Raw genomic sequence first — 15848 nt, 5'->3', positions numbered from 1 at the left:
GAAACAGAATGAAACATAGATGAAATATCAGTTTCATGATTTAAATGTTCATTGGTTACATGCAGTAATGAGGTCTATGTTTGTTTTATGGCCCTGTTGTAAAAATACTTCAGGAAGACAGAAAACAGACACCGTTCGTGCTAGTCGTTTAGTCGTGTCCGACTCTTCGTGACCCCATGGACCAGAGCATGCCAGGCCCTCCTATCTTCCACTGCTTCCCGTACTTGTGTCAATTTCATGTTGGTTGCTTCGCAGACACTGTCCAGCCATCTCGTCCTCTGTCGTCCCCTTCTCCTCTTGCCCTTACACTTTCCCAACATGAGGGTCTTTTCCAGGGAGTCTTCTCTTCTCATGAGATGGCCAAAGTATCGGAGCCTCACTTCAGGATCTATCCTTCCAGTGAGCACTCAGGGTTGATTTCCTTCAAAATGGATAGGTTTGCTCTCCTTGCAGTCCAGGGGATTCTCAAGAGCCTCCTCCAGCACCACAATTCGAAGGCATCAATTCTTTGGCGATCTGCTTTCTTTATGGTCCAGCTCTCACTTCCATACATCACAACAGGAAAAACCATAGTTTTGACTATTCGGCCTTTTGTTGGCAAGGTGATGTCTCTGCTTTTTGTCATCGCTTTCCTCCCAAGAAGCAGGCGTCTTTTAATTTCTTGGCTGCTGTCTCCATCTGCAGTGATCATGGAGCCCAAGAAAGTAAAATCTGTCACTGCCTCCATATCTTCCCCTTCTATTTCCCAGGAGGTGATGGGACCAGTGGCCATGATCTTAGTTTTTTTGATGTTAAGTTTCAGGCCGTTTTTTGCACTCTCCTCTTTCACCCTCATTACAAGGTTCTTTAATTCCTCCTCACTTTCTGCCATCAGAGTGGTATCATCTGCATATCGGAGTTTGTTGATATTAAAACAAACACCAGGTCTGAGCAAAGATGGCAGGGAGGGGGGAGAAAAGAGAGAGGGAGTCCAACAACTTCTGCAGTCCAACAATCTTCGTATTATATCAATTAATTATTCCTAAAATTTGTTACCACTGGCAGGTCATACAAGATATGTTTTTTTTATCTGCTTGCTTTACCTGTTTATGCTATTTCAACTGCTACAAATGCTTTAGTCTTGTCAATTATAAATGAGTTTCTAATCTTCGTATTATATCAATTAATTATTCCTAAAATTTGTTACCACTGGCAGGTCATACAAGATAGTTTTTTTTTATTTGCTTGCTTTACCTGTTTATGCTATTTCAACTGCTACAAATGCTTTAGTCTTGTCAATTACAGTGGGGTCTTGACTTGAGAACTTAATCCGTATTGGAAGGCGGTTCTCAAGTCAAAAAGTCTGTAAGTCAAGTCTCCATTGACCTACAGTGCATTGAAAACCGATTAATCCCGTAACAGGCCGTTTTTGTTCCATTTTGGTTTTTTTCTGGTCTGTAAGTCAAATCTCAGTCTGCAAGTCAAACCTAAATTTTGCGGCTAGAGAAGTCTGTAACTCAAAAAGTCTGTAAGTCAAGCCGTCTGTAAGTCAAGGGTCCACTGTATAAATGTATAAACAGTTATATGGCATGAGAAAATAATAAATGGGCAAACATTTCACTGAATAGTATAAATTAATTAAATGAATATGAAATAGCCACATTGCATTGTGTTCAGTGAACTATATTAACCTCTGTGAATACATGGGATGGGTGATTCTATACTCAAACCTTTGAGAATCAGGATCCTGAGCTCCCTGCAAACTAGGAAAACAAGTTGCCAAGGTGTTACCTTCCTGATAATCTAGAGTCTTGGTAAAAATGTTTTGGCTACACTTAAAATCCAAGGGTATAAAAGAGATAGATTTCACCTTGTTTAGACTAAGAGAAAACACACAGATTTTGTTTTTCGGGGAAAGAGAATCTCTGCCAGGACGAGTAAGGATGAAGTAACATAATGTGACTATATTTAGATACATAAATGGCTAGTCATACTCTTTTTTGCTAATTATACGTATTCTAATAGATTTTGAGTGAATTGTACTGAGAGTTCATGCATTTTTAATATACAACCTTGAGAAAATATTTCTAGCCTTGTGTATTTTGATATATTAAACTTAATCCATATAAGTATAGAAGACACAAACTTAATGAATTATACTATGCTTTACATACTGAGAATGCCATCTACATATACTAAGATTTTGTATGAGAAGACTGAAGATTTTGAAATATATATTTATTCATTTTTATGTCTCTTACACCAGTGTATGTTTTGAATTTTCCTATGTGCTAGCTTGTTTGCTCAATAAACCTTAGAAAAGAAGATTCTTCTTTGAACTGTTAACTTTGAAGAAAGAACTAAAGCATGCATAAAATGGTACAAATTTCTTCTGAGATCACAAATAAATTTCTTGGCAGTGGTATGCAAACACAGATCTATACGTCTCTCAAAGGGAGTCTGTATAGGACAGGAGCCCTGTGAAGACATTCAGACATTCCTATGTGGAATCTGACAACTCTGCAGCCAGCCAGCCATTATCTTTGTACCAACCATTAAAAGAAAATATACCAGCTTTTTTTTGAAGGGGGGGGAAGAGAAAAGTCTTGTTTAAAAGAAAAACACTCATGTAGCAGTAGCAATGATCAAAATGATAATAATAAACTAAATTTCATGTGGCCACCACCAGCACCGTCATCATCCACACTCCACAGCTCGGAGACAGTGGGAAGGCTGCCCAATCCGTCTCTCTTTGATGGGTCTTGTCTTACCCAAGGGGTCTGTGAGATCATCCTTTCCACTCCATCATCTGGAAAAAGGCAACCCAGAGGGCATCTCTGAGGCCATCACACTGCCTTTGGACAAGAGAAGGGTGACAGGAACAGCCCCAGCTTTGGTCCATGGGCTGGATGTGGCCTGCTGAGGTTTCCTCATCTATATGACAACTTTTCACGGCCCTGGAGAAACTCCAGAACAACATGCATAAAACTCCAGTTCAGGAAAAGCAGGGAGTGGGAGCAGATGGAGGTGCAGCAACCCTGCAGTCTCTTTCTTGAGACCTCCTCAGTTTTTAAAGATTCATCCTCAGCCCCCCCCCGATCTCCCCTCTGTTCCCTACTGTGAAAACCATAAGCTAATTCAAATAAATCTTGGGCCTGCAGTGCCGGATGGGACCCTACGGAGGCTGCATGGGGGGATCGAACTCCCAGCCTCTGGCTCTGCAACCAGATACCTAAATCACTGCACCTCACTGGTTTGGTGGTGGTGGGGAAACTGCTCTTTAAAAGCTGCTCTCCAAACTCCCCAATATCAGGAAAATCTTCCTTTTCTCTGCCTCTTTTCCTCTCCCAGTTTAAATCTCACGGTGATTCCAGTGAACTTCAGAAAGAAAAGCAGGGAGATCAGAAGAGCCTGAATTTGGTGCAGGATCAGCTCCCCAGCAAGGATCCCAAGAGGGAAAGGTGGTGGTGAAGCATCTCTTCCCCCAAAGTCTCCCAGATGATTTTTCACCCCCTTCCCCCATCATGATCATCCCCCTCTGCCACCGCCCCTTTTTTTAACCTCTGTCCGCTTCTCCATCCAGGCAGCAGCATCACCCCAAAGCCTGGCCCCTTTCCTCCTTGGAGGACTAAAACAGCTGCCCATCCTTCAAGCGGCCTGCCTCTCTAGGACCTTAAACTCTGTTCCTTTAACCCTTTGAAGGGCTGAGTGGCAGAAGAGGACCGGCCTCCTTTCCTTCCCTCCCTCCCTCCCTCCTTGCTTCTATGGGAGTAGGAGCTGTTCTTCAAAATGGAAGAGCCCCATAGCACATGACTCGATGAAAAGGGCAAAGGCCTTGGGATAGTGGTCCCCAACCTTGAGCCTCCAGATGTTCTTGGACTTCAACTCCTAGAAATCCTGGCCTGCAGAGGTGGTCGTGAAGGCTTCTGGGAGTTGTAGTCCAAGAACACCTGGAGGTCCAAGGTTGGGGACCAATGTTGGGAGGTTTAGAAAATAGTATGTTCCAGATGACTGTTCACAGGTTCAGGAACAAAGAATTGCTATATTTCGGAATATTTCGGAATATCATGATCCAGTAAAATAGCCCAGGATAAATCATGGGGACAAAAAAAAATAAGAATATTCACAGAATATTGTGAAAGCCTGGCAAAACGTTAAGAAGAAAAACCTTAAGAACATGGCCAAACAGCCCGAAAAATCCACCACAAAAATTAGCCAGTACTTTCCACCACCTTTCCTGCTCCATTAGGTTTCCTCTTTCAAATCCAATTTGACCCTCCTGGCCCACAGGGCCTGGAAGAGACGCTGCTTCACCTGATCCTGGATCCTCAGAGAGAGAAATTGATTTTTTAATCCATCTTTTATATTTTACCCATATCAAATTTTTTTATATTTATATATATTGGGGAAACAAAGGTCTGATGAAAGTGCCTTAGTCACTTAGATATTTTTGTTCTTTGGATGTCCTACCTGGTAAGGCTGGTGTGCAAAGCTCAAAGTACACAGTCGAGTATTTTATCCCAACGAAGGAAGGAACTGGAAATCTAGGGTTAGAAGTTTGCAGCCACACACCTTCTAGGTCTCACCCAACCTAGGGAGCAAAAGGTGGTGGAAAATGAGAACTAGAGTTAGCGCCATCCCCTAGTGGAATTGCACCTTTAAGGAGGTGCATTCCTTACAGAGGCATTTTGAAAGCATTCATACAGTTTCTCCCCTGTGTGAATCCTTTGATGCTACCTACAGTAAGTTGTCCTTTCTAACGGAATCACTCTCCACAATCCATGCATCTATATAATTCCTTCCCTGTGTGAGTTTATTGACGTTGAATAAGATTTGAGCTCAAACTGAATCTCTTTCTGCACTTTTTGCCTTTCTAGGGTTCCTCTCTGTTTGAATTTGTTAAAAGTAGAGAAATTTTGTTTCGGAGACATACTGAAAACTGAATGCATCACACATTAATTCCACTGCATAGTGGCAATAGAATATAAATGAATATTAAGCATTCTTATATGGAAGTGTATTTAGATACCACATAAAGGAACTGATTTTCAAAACTAGATAGTTTGTTCTCAGAAGACGCTGACGACAAACATAGATGTATTGTGGCCAAGACTGTAGTGACATTTTAGTAATAAGCAGAAAATCTGCATTGCACCTAAATTAGGTTACGGGCAACAAAACTGCAAGAAACCGTTGAACACAAAATCACAATGATTAAAAACTTACAAGAACACAAAATCACAATGATTAAAAACTTACAAGCGGTGGAGCAAATAGTTTGCTATAAAAGGCTTCCAAACTGAAAATTTATATATGAACGCAAGTTAAGAAATGCCTCTAGGCTATTACCAGTTCTGAGTTAATAAAATTAGGCAAGTGCAAAAAAGAGCACATTAAGTCAGACAAAGAAGACGGAAAATAATCGTCCGTTTTACAAGCATCTCTCTTGTGTGAATATTTTAATGCTGTTTAAGGTACACTTTATCAGTGAAGCTCTTTCCACATTCTACGCCTTCTGCCCTGTGTGAGTTCTTTGATGCAGCCTAAGAGTTGCTTTCTGTCTGAAGTTCCTGCCACATTCTGCGTTTCTATGGCTTCCCCCTTTTGTGGATTCCTTGGTGCTTCTTCAGGCTCCCTTTGTGTCTGAACTTCCTTCCACACTCCATGCATTTATAGGGTCTCTCTTTTGTATGGATCATTTGATGTAGCTTCAGGGCCCCTTTTTGAGTGAAACCGCTTGCACACTCCATACATTTATATGGTTTCTCCTTCATGTGAATCCTTTGATGCTGTGTAAGGCATCCTTTCTGCCTGAAGCTCTTTCCGCACTCCATGCATTTCCAAGGTGCCTCCCCTGTGTGAATACTTTGATGCTGTCTAAGGTAGCCTTTCTGACTGAAGCTCTTTCCACATTCCATACATTTATATGGTTTCTCCCCTGTATGAATCCTCTCGTGCCCCATAAGAATACTTTTCTCACTGAAACTCTTTCCACACTCTGTGCATTTATATGGTTTCTCTCCTGAATGGATATTTTGATGCCGCCTAAGATCCCCTTTCTGAAGGAAGCTCTTTCCACACTCTATGCAGTGATATGGTTTCTCCCCAGTGTGAGTTCTTTGATGCCGCCTAAGGGCCCCTTTGTGGATGAAGCTCTTGCCACACTCCCAGCATTTATAGGGTTTCTCCCCTGTGTGAGTCCTCTGATGCAGCCGAAGGGTCCCTTTCTCACTGAAACTCTTTCCACACTCCATACATTTATATGGTTTCTCCTCTGTATGAATCCTTTGATGACGCTTAAGGTCCCCTTTGTGACTGAAGCTCTTTTCACAATCTATGCATTTGTACGGTTTCTCCCCTGTGTGAGTTCTCTGATGCAGTCTAAGGCCCCCTTTCTGACTGAAGCACTTTGTACACTCCAGGCATTTATATGGTTTCGCTCTTTTGTGAGTTCTTTGAAATAAAGCAAGAGTAGACTTAAAGATGAAACTCTTGCCATATATCATACATTTACTTTGACCAGAAAATGTTCCACTATCCCTGGAATGGTCTCCAAGATCCACGCCTTGATACTGTTTTGATCCTGACTGGATTATGCCATATTTCTTTAATTCAGTAAATGACTCCTGAGAAACGGAGGATTTGAATGGGTTTTTCATGTGAGTCTTTGAGATAATTCCAAATATCTCTTTTACGTCCTCTGGCTCCTTAACTTCCCATGGCACAAGAAATAGCTTCTGGTAGTTCTCATCCTCTTGACCATCACCTACATTTGGGAGAGAAACAGAGAAATAAGGTCCTATTAAAGAGTTTGAAGGAGAAGTGGGAGCTTCAGCTGTAACCAAATATTATTGTCTTATTATCACTTTCTCAGGGATAACCACATTTTCCTCTCTGTCCCCTCTGCTGGAAGTACGTCAAATTTTAATTTGCTATCTCCAATAATAACAAGAGTTTGTTTCTGGGTGGTATCTGATTTTTTTTTTATGTACAAACAAGTGTGAGTTTAGCACAGGCTATATACAAGTCTATCCATTGCCACAAGACTGTGCAAACTGAACAGGAGAAGAACAGAACTGCAACAAAGCTTAGGGAAGGAGAGAGAAGCCGGGAATAGCCCACTGCTTGTGCTCGTGTTCTCATGTTCATCTAGCTGTATTTAGAACCCAAGATCCCTTAACATGGCATAGGAGTGTGCTATTGCTCTTCAATGTATGGGGAATTCCTCCTCAGTCCAGACTGAATCTGCTTCAACTGCCTCGGTTTTTGCCTCAATGGCATTTCAATTCAATGCAAATTATGATCCGATCCTCCCACCACCTCTCATGCCCCAACTGCAGGAATGCTGGTGAGAAGACCACCCTTTACCTTCTGGCCCACAGGGCCCTGAGGGACAGGCTATTTTACCTGACCCTAGATCCACAGAGAAAGGCAGAGAGAGAGAGAGAGCTAGATAAGGTTGCTGCAAATGTCATACATTGGCTCTAGCCCTGATCACCTCCTTTTGATTCCTGTCATTTTTGGGTCTGGACTGTCTTGGAATTCTGACTCTTTGTTGCCCTTATGTGAAGTAAATGCCAACTCAGCTTTTGGACTGCCTTGTGATTCTAGGGTGAACTGCCCTCATCTAGAAAATCTACTTCTGGTATAATCCTGGGTTCCAGTCCTTGGGATATGCAAAGCTAGGCCCTGCCTTGACCATATTGCACTCCGAATTTCTAGATGACTCACTCAGAGGCGTCTGGTAGATCTTAAGAAGCAAGGGGATACAACCCTGAGGGACTCTGAGCCACACATGCCATGAGATGGAACAGTAAATCTCCAAATTCCCCTTCTGGAACTGATCCTGGATGGGCAAGCAGAAAGAATGCAGATGGTGTCCCCTCAATACCAAACTCAGATAGTCGTTCTGCTAACTAGGTGTTATTCAAGCAAAAGGCACTCCCTCCCTCTTCATCCTGAGCTCGGCCTAGCTCCATCTAGCTTCCTGTCCAGCTACTGGGGCAGGAACAGGAAACACTGGCGAAGCTAGGCCTAGCACCACTTCAAAATCTTTCACTTGAGGCCCTTTCTGCATGCGAGCTACATTTAGATATCTTCAAGGCCTATTAGGCAGAACACCCAGAATGCAGAACCATGGGATTTATAGTCCCAGGACACCCAAGAAATCCCATCCCTAGTGATTGTATCAGACACTGAGGCATTTGTGTGTTCTATCTGTCAAGTAAGAGATCAGCAAGACCTTCATTTCATGCTAGCCGCTGGGATGGATTCTGTCCTTACCCAAAGAAACTATCATCCCATGGATCTCCAGCATGACCTCTTTATACAGAGCCCTTTGACCTGGGTCTAAGAGATCCCACTCCGCCTTGGTGAAATGCACAGCCACCTCCTGGAAGGACATGAGCCCCTAGAGGAAGAACAAACAAACAAACTTTACTAAGATACAGTCCCACAAAAATAAAAGCAGGACGCTACCTTGGGATGAGAAATAACTGGATGGCTTTGCAAATCTCATTCAGCTTTTTAAAAATCTTTGCAGAATTGACAAAATCACAAGAAATACAGGAAGATCCACCTAAATGTCTTCATTTTTATGTGCCTTCATTGTGGAAGGGATTGTCACTCTCAAATTGGCCTTCTCAGCCACACTAGATGCTGTTCCAGGTCCTCTCTTCAGAGCACATTACCATAGTCTCTTGAGACTGAAGGATGCCTAATCTAATCTATGTGCCATCAAGTTGGAAGTGACATACATGACCTTAACAGGGCTTTAAAAGTAAGTGAGATATTTAAGGAGTGGTTTTTGCTGGATTATTTGCTATTAAAGATATTTCAGATAAATGCTGAGAATTTTTGGCTCAAAAAGAAAGGACCACCAGAGTATCCACAGCCATGTAGAATACGCAGTGAGCAGTGGAGATGAACAACAGGAACAAAAAGTCAGCAAACAAACAATATATATAAAGAAGTAACCCAATATACGTCTACTATAAAAATATCAAACAGACTTAAAACCACCCATTTGCTATGCATGACTTAATTTAAAAAAACAACAACTAAGAGCCTGTATGTAAAAATGTAACATAAACTTTAATAAACATACAAGATAAAAAAACAATCTATACCAAAAAAAGAGGTTGCTGGTAAAACAGAACAAAATGACTTGGCTTCAGGAGAAAAAAAACATACAGCAAGCTGAATCAAAGAACGAGCAGGCATATCAAGGTAAAAGACGAGATAGCAGCAGATACAATACACAGCAACTGCTTCTGCTATCTACTAGCATCTGATGAAAAGGTAGGTAAGGCTTTCCCTTATACCCAGAGAAGAAGAACAAAAAAAAGAACAGGTGTATCTATTACTATAATAGCCTGAGATATGATAGAAAGAAAAAAAGAGAGAGTCAGGCTATTAAAGGAAAAAGGTACATGCATGGCTGCATTGCATTGTAAAAAAAAAAACACCAACAATTTTACCAGTTCCTCTCCCCCCTGGTGAGCTCCCATGGCTGAGCAGGGATCCAAACCCTGCTCTCCAGAGTCCTAGTCTATTGCTCTACTATCCTATATATGAGTGGCCCCCAACCTTTTCTGAACCGCAGACTGGTTGGGGGGGGGGGGAGGGCTTGCATGGGGGGTGCCCCTGCTCGTGGTTGGGCATGGCACGCTCATGGGTGGCCATGGCTCGCAGGCATGCGCTAATGGGCATGGCGTGCTCACAGGTGAGCATGGCGCACTCATGCACATGTGCGGGTGGGCGGGACACCCATGCCTGCATGTGGGCATGCATGAGGGGAGTGTGTGCAGGGGGGGCAGGAGATCTGTCTCCACGGCCCAGTACTGTGAAAGCCACGGACCAGCTGCGGGCTGCGGACCAGGGGTTGGGGACCCCTGCTATATACCACACAGGCTGTTATAATGTCTTTACATCATAATAGCCTTCCCTGGGCATCTTCAAATGCCAACTGAAAAGCTGGCTGTTCAAACAAGCCTTTCCTCCACCCACCGTCTGATTTTGGTTTTTTGTGCTTTCTCCCATCTGGATCATTGTGTTTTTTTAGTAATATGTTGTTACAATTTTAAATTGTAGTTAGATTGGATATAAATGTAACAAATAAATGTATATTTATAAATGTAACAAATAAATAAATAAATAAATTTACAATAATTCCTGTTTTACCTGACACAAGTGCACCACCATTCTTTCCCATCCACTATCACTAGGAGACAATTGAGAGCATGCCTCTGTTGCCATCATACTCCCTGTAAGACAGGAAAAGAAAGTGTTAGGCCATCTCAGAGACTCTTGCGGCGGCTGCTGACCTGCCTCAGAAACAGCAAAGAGAGAAGCTGAGTCTGCAGAGATCTGAAAAGGGACACTTTTTTTTTTGCCTGTGGGGAAAAGAGATTGGTAGGGGAAGAAGACCTCCAATCTTTGCACACATTTATCTTTTGTGGCCTTTTAAAGTAATAGCTGGCTTTTCCAAAGCTGCAAAAACCTGCATGATACATGCAGTGCCATGCAAATTCTTCACAGCAGGCTATTGAGTGGTCTGTGTTTTCTCTTTGTGGGCCATGATATAATGGGCCCTTGACCATCTGCAGGAGCTCTGCCGAACACCTCTGTGGAGACCCAATGGTGGCAATCAATGATTGCTTCACAGCCACCACTGCCAAGGAGAAAAACTTTCCAGCGGGCTCTGGTCTGTGTTCATTCAGCTTTGCTCTGAGTTTTCCATCATCATTACTCTAGCTTTTATCCAACTCATTTTATCACCCCATTTCCAGAGAAAATCGGAGAGTCAGTTTATGTTCCTCGCTGTTAACAACTGGCCTTGAATGAGACAAATGAAACAACAACATGGAAATGAATGTAGATTTTGGATGGCTGTGCATTTAGCAGGAAGCCCTGCTTAAAGATTCTGCGAGAATGCTTGAACTGCTTTCTTGTGGAAGGAATTGGAGGAGGATTGGAGGAGGGCTAATGTTGTCCCTATCTTCAAAACATGCAAAAAAAGAGGAACCTGGGAACTACAGGCCAGTCAGCCTGACATCAATCCCAGGCAAAATTCTGGAACAGATCATAAAGTGTCACTGTGCAAGCACCTAGAAAAAATGCAGTAATAATTAGAAGCCAACATAGATTTGTCAAGAACAAATCCCGCCACAGTAATTTTATCTCGTTTTTGATCAGGTCACCTCTCTGATAGACAGAGGGAATGCAGTAGACATAGTATATCTTGACTTCAGTAATGCTTTTGACAAAGTGCCCCATGATATCCTGATTAGTAAGCTAACTAGATGTGGGCTGGATAGATCAAGTGTCAGGTGGCTACAGAATCGTACTCAGAGGGTGATGATTAATGGGTCCTTCTCTAACTGGGAGGAGGTAACAAGTAGTGTACCCCAAGGCTCAGTCCTGGGCCCGGTGCTCTTCAGTATTTTTATTAATGACTTGGATGAGGGAGTGCAGGGAACGCTTGTCAAGTTTGCAGATGATATAAAATTGAGTGGAATAGCTAATACCCTAGAACAGTGGTCCCCAACCTTGGGCCTCCAGATGTTCTTGGACTACAACTCCCAGAAGCCTTCACCACCACCTCTGCTGGCCAGGATTTCTGGGAGTTGAAGTCCAAGAACATCTGGACGCCCAAGTTTGAGGACCACTGCCCTAGAAGACAGAAATAAAATTTAAAATGATCTTGATAGGGTGGAGCATTGGACTGAGAGCAGCAGAATGAAAGTCAACATGGATAAGTGCAAAGTCCTGCACATCGGAAAAAGAAACCAATTGCACAGTTACAAGATGGGGGATACCTGACTCAGCAAAACAACAAGCGAGAAGGGTCTTGGAATTGTCATAGATCACAAGCTAAATATGAGCCAACAGGGTGATGTGGCTTCAAAAAAGTCTAATGCTATTTTAGGCTGCATTAATAGAAGTGTAGTTTCCAAATCCCGCAAGGTGCTAGTCCCCCTCTATTCAGCACTGGAACAATTCAGAGGAGGGCGACAAGGACGGTCAGGGGGCTTTCCTTATGAAGAAAAGCTAAAAGACTTGAGCATGTTTAGCTTTGAGAAAAGAAGACTGAGGGGTGATATGATACCACTTTTCAAATATTTGAAAGGCTGTCATACAGAGAAGGGGCAAGATCTGTTCTCGATCATCCCAGAGTGCAGGACACGCAACAATGGGCTCAAATTAAAGGAAGCCAGATTTCAGTTGAATATCAGGAAAAAACTTCCTAATTGTTAGAGCAGTATGACAGCGGAACCAGTTACCTCGGGAGTTGGTGAGTGCTCCAACACTGGGGGCATTCAAGAAAAACTTAGGTAATCACCTGGCAGATATGCTTTGATTGTATTCCTGCATTGGGCAGGGGGTTGGACTTGATGACCTTGTAGGCCCCTTCCAATCTCACTTTTCTTTGATTGTATGATTCTATGAATAGGGATTCAGAAAACTCTTAAGAACATAAGAAGAACCCTGCTGGATCAGGCCAAGGGCCCTTGTAGTCTAGCTTCCTATATCTCATAGGAGCCCCCCAGATGCCTCTAGGAGCACATGAGACAACTGGATACCTGTCTCCTGATACCCCCTTCCCTCCATCTGGCATTTCGAGTTACCTTCCTTTTAGGCCTGGAGATTATACATCCCCATCATGTCCTGTAACCTGTGATGGACTTTTACTCCAGGAATCTGTCCAGTCTCCTTTTAAAGGCCAGATGCCATCACCACATTCTGTGGCAAGGGGTTCCACAGACTAACAACACGCTGAGTAAAGAATTTTTTTCTTTGGTCTGTTCTCATTCTGCCAACACTCAGTTGGAGTGGACGTCCCCTGGTTCTAGTATTGTGTGAGAGGGAAAAGAGCTTCCCTCTATCCACTTTATCCATCCCCTACATAATTTTATTTAATTTTATTTATATAATATTGTTCTCCAATTTTGAATGGTTCTGCGTTTCAGAGAGAGGAACCCATAAGAAGTCTGCTCTTGAATCCATCTTACGGCTGATCAACTCAACTGCCTAAAAAAAAGACACCAAAGACCTTAGTCACTAGACAATAAAGGCTCCCATCACAGACCAAAACAGGGACCTCTTGATCTCTTCTTTTCCTCAGGACCACAGGGAAAGACATCTTCACCATCTTCCACCCAGAAAATGAGGACAAGTTTGGGGATTTCTTTATAAGAAAGAGACAGATTACTAACTAGAAGACATTCAGCCATTCAAAACAAACCTATATTTATCTATGGAATCACCTTCTTTTCTTCCATTTCTTAATCTTCTGCATGAGTTGAACACAGTTATTTAACCAAAAAAAAAAAAAAAATAGATTTCAGCATCTCACCAAACCCGCTTAACTTCAAAAGACACTCTAAAGGTCTTTAATTATCCTGAAAAGTTTGCTGGGTTCCCCCCATCCCCACAAGATGTTAGAATAATGGACAGTATTTGTTTAAAAAAATAGAAAGTAGCATTTTCACCACCCTGCAAAAAAATCCCCCAAGGTGCAGAATATTGAAAATGTTCTACAATGTTTAAAAGCCCAAATGAAGAAAACTGCATGGAAAAGATTGTTTATGGGTCCGAGAAAGGATCTTCCACATCCTTCTCTAAGCAAGTTTGGACCCCATTCTATTTACCACCTCCTGGACGTTATCTCTGCGACAGAGGCTTTAAATCAGGAACAGGAAGGATCTAGTAGTTAAGTTAATGGTCTGAAGCCAACCAAGGACAGATCATAACCGAGTTCCCAAGAGTAACAACCAGCTCCCTAGGCAAGGATCCCAAGAAGGGGGAGGTCTGTGTGTGGTGCATCCCTTCCCGAAAAAACTCCCACAGGACTTCCCCCCCTTTTAAGATTCCCCTTTTTACCTCTTTGTCCTCTTCCCTCCAGGCAACGGTGCCACCAAAAAGACCTTCCGTTTCTTTCCGGGAAGAGTAGAAGAGGTGCATTGAGAATTTTCTTCCCCTTCCTTCCAACATCCGGCTTCTCTAGGAATTCAATATCTGTTTGTTTAACCCTTGAAGGGAGGAGGGGAACCAGAAGCTGTTCTTCCCTCTTCCAATCTTTTTCCTTTCTTCCTCCCTTTGTACCAGAGCATGGCACAATGGTATGTGAAATATAGATGTAAAAGCAAACTAATGTGTTAAGATACTTTGTGTATTCCCAAAGGCATTCACGGCCAGGATCTGATGGTTGTTCCGGAACACAGCCAAACAGCCTGAAAAAACTACAACAACCATAATTAAACTGTGTTTGAGGAAGCCTTTCTGTTAAGCAGATGATCAACAGTGCTTTCGGCTGCTGGGTTTTCACCGAATAATTGAGTTGAAAGGGGCCTATAAGGCCAGCAGGTGCATTGCCAAGAATCCAAACCAAAGCAGATCTGACAGACCTTTGCCCAATTTTCCTTTGAATGGTTGCTGTAGGTTTTTTGGGCTGTTTGGCCGTCTTCCAAAGGTTTTTCTTCCCAATATTTCCTCAGTCTCTGTGGCTGGCATCTTCAGAGGACAGTAGAGATGGGGTTATTCGTATACGAATACAAATATCCCCGCACAGGTGGTGTTAATGAGGGTCCACTTACCGATCTGACATGGACGGCATGATTCTACGAATGGTTTTGCAACGGTCGATCCACTCACCACTCCTGACAGGAGGCGGGAGGACAAGCCTCCTTGCAAGGTCGAAGACTGGCAAGCAGATTGCACACTGCGGAGCCATTCGTCGAATTGCACCGTCCACTTCCACGGCAGATCAGTGAGTGGACCATCCGGCCCCATGGGGCTGGACCCTCATTGACACCACCTGTGCTGGGATATTCGTATATGAACACTCCCATCTCTAGACAGGACTTAGAACTCAGAACACGGAGTTCTAACTCCTGTCCAGCCACAGAGACTGGCAAAACATTAGGAAGAAAAACCTCTAGAACACGGCCAGACAGCCCGAAAAACCTACAACAACCATCAGATCCTGGCCGTGAAAGTCTTCGAGAATACATTTCCCTTGAATGCCTCTGGTATTGGAGTGCTCACCACCATCGGAGGCAATTGGTTATATTGCTGTGTTGCTCTAACAGGAGTTTTTTTCCTGATAGTCAGCTATGTATGATCTGGTGTCCTATAACTTGAGCCCATTATAATGGGTCCTGCACTCTGGGATGATGGTGAGCAAGTCCTGCCCCTCCTCTGTATGATTCCCTTTCAGATATTTGAAAAGTGATACCATATCTCCCCTAAGTTTTCTTTTCTCAAGGATAAACATTTCCAGTTCTAATCCTCAGAAGGCTTGGTTTCCAGTCACCTGATCATCCTTGTTGCCCTCCTCTGAACTTGGCTCCAGATTGTTGGCATCCTTCTTAAAATGCAGCATCCAGAACTGGACACAGTACTCAAGGTGAGGCTTAACCAGTGCCAAATAGATGGGGACTAGTACCTCATGGGATCTGGAGACTATATTTCTCTTAATGCATCCTAAAATGGCATTGGCCTTTTTTTTCAGCCACATAGCACTGTTGCCTCACGTTAAGCTTAGGATCTACAACAATCCCAAGATCCTTCTCAGTCATACTATTATGGAGCCAAGTATCCCCCATCTTGTAACTGTCATTAGAATGTTGGCTGTTTTATTTTCAATCCCCCTTTTAATGATCCCTGGCATAGAATTGGCCTTCTTCACTGCCGCCATACACTGGGTTGACCCTTTCATCGAGCTGTCCACCAGCACACCAAGATCTCTTTCCTGATCCACCACGGGCAGCTCAGAACCCATCAGCTGATAACTAGAGGTGGGTGTTTTTTTTTGCCCCAATGTGCATTACTTTACATTTTCCTTGGAAGGTGGAACACATAAGTGC

The 15848-nt window shown here is 43.0% G+C and overlaps 1 protein-coding gene across 1 annotated transcript; it reads right to left on the bottom strand.

Moving 5' to 3' along the window:
* Positions 1–5421: 5421 nt before the first annotated feature.
* Positions 5422–13944, bottom strand: LOC110091472 (uncharacterized). Its single transcript, XM_078388590.1, is given in 5 exon segments — positions 5422–5570; positions 5572–6745; positions 8263–8389; positions 10162–10244; positions 13864–13944. Coding segments are annotated over 4 exon segments (1464 nt in total). The 5' UTR covers positions 10240–10244; positions 13864–13944; the 3' UTR covers positions 5422–5485.
* Positions 13945–15848: the final 1904 nt, after the last annotated feature.

This window comes from Pogona vitticeps, chromosome 2 (genome assembly GCF_051106095.1).
Source record: "Pogona vitticeps strain Pit_001003342236 chromosome 2, PviZW2.1, whole genome shotgun sequence".
Classification (NCBI taxonomy): Eukaryota; Metazoa; Chordata; class Lepidosauria; order Squamata; family Agamidae; genus Pogona; species Pogona vitticeps.
The sequence above is the reverse complement of the archived record's forward strand: the minus strand, read 5'-3'. Positions and strand labels throughout refer to the sequence as shown.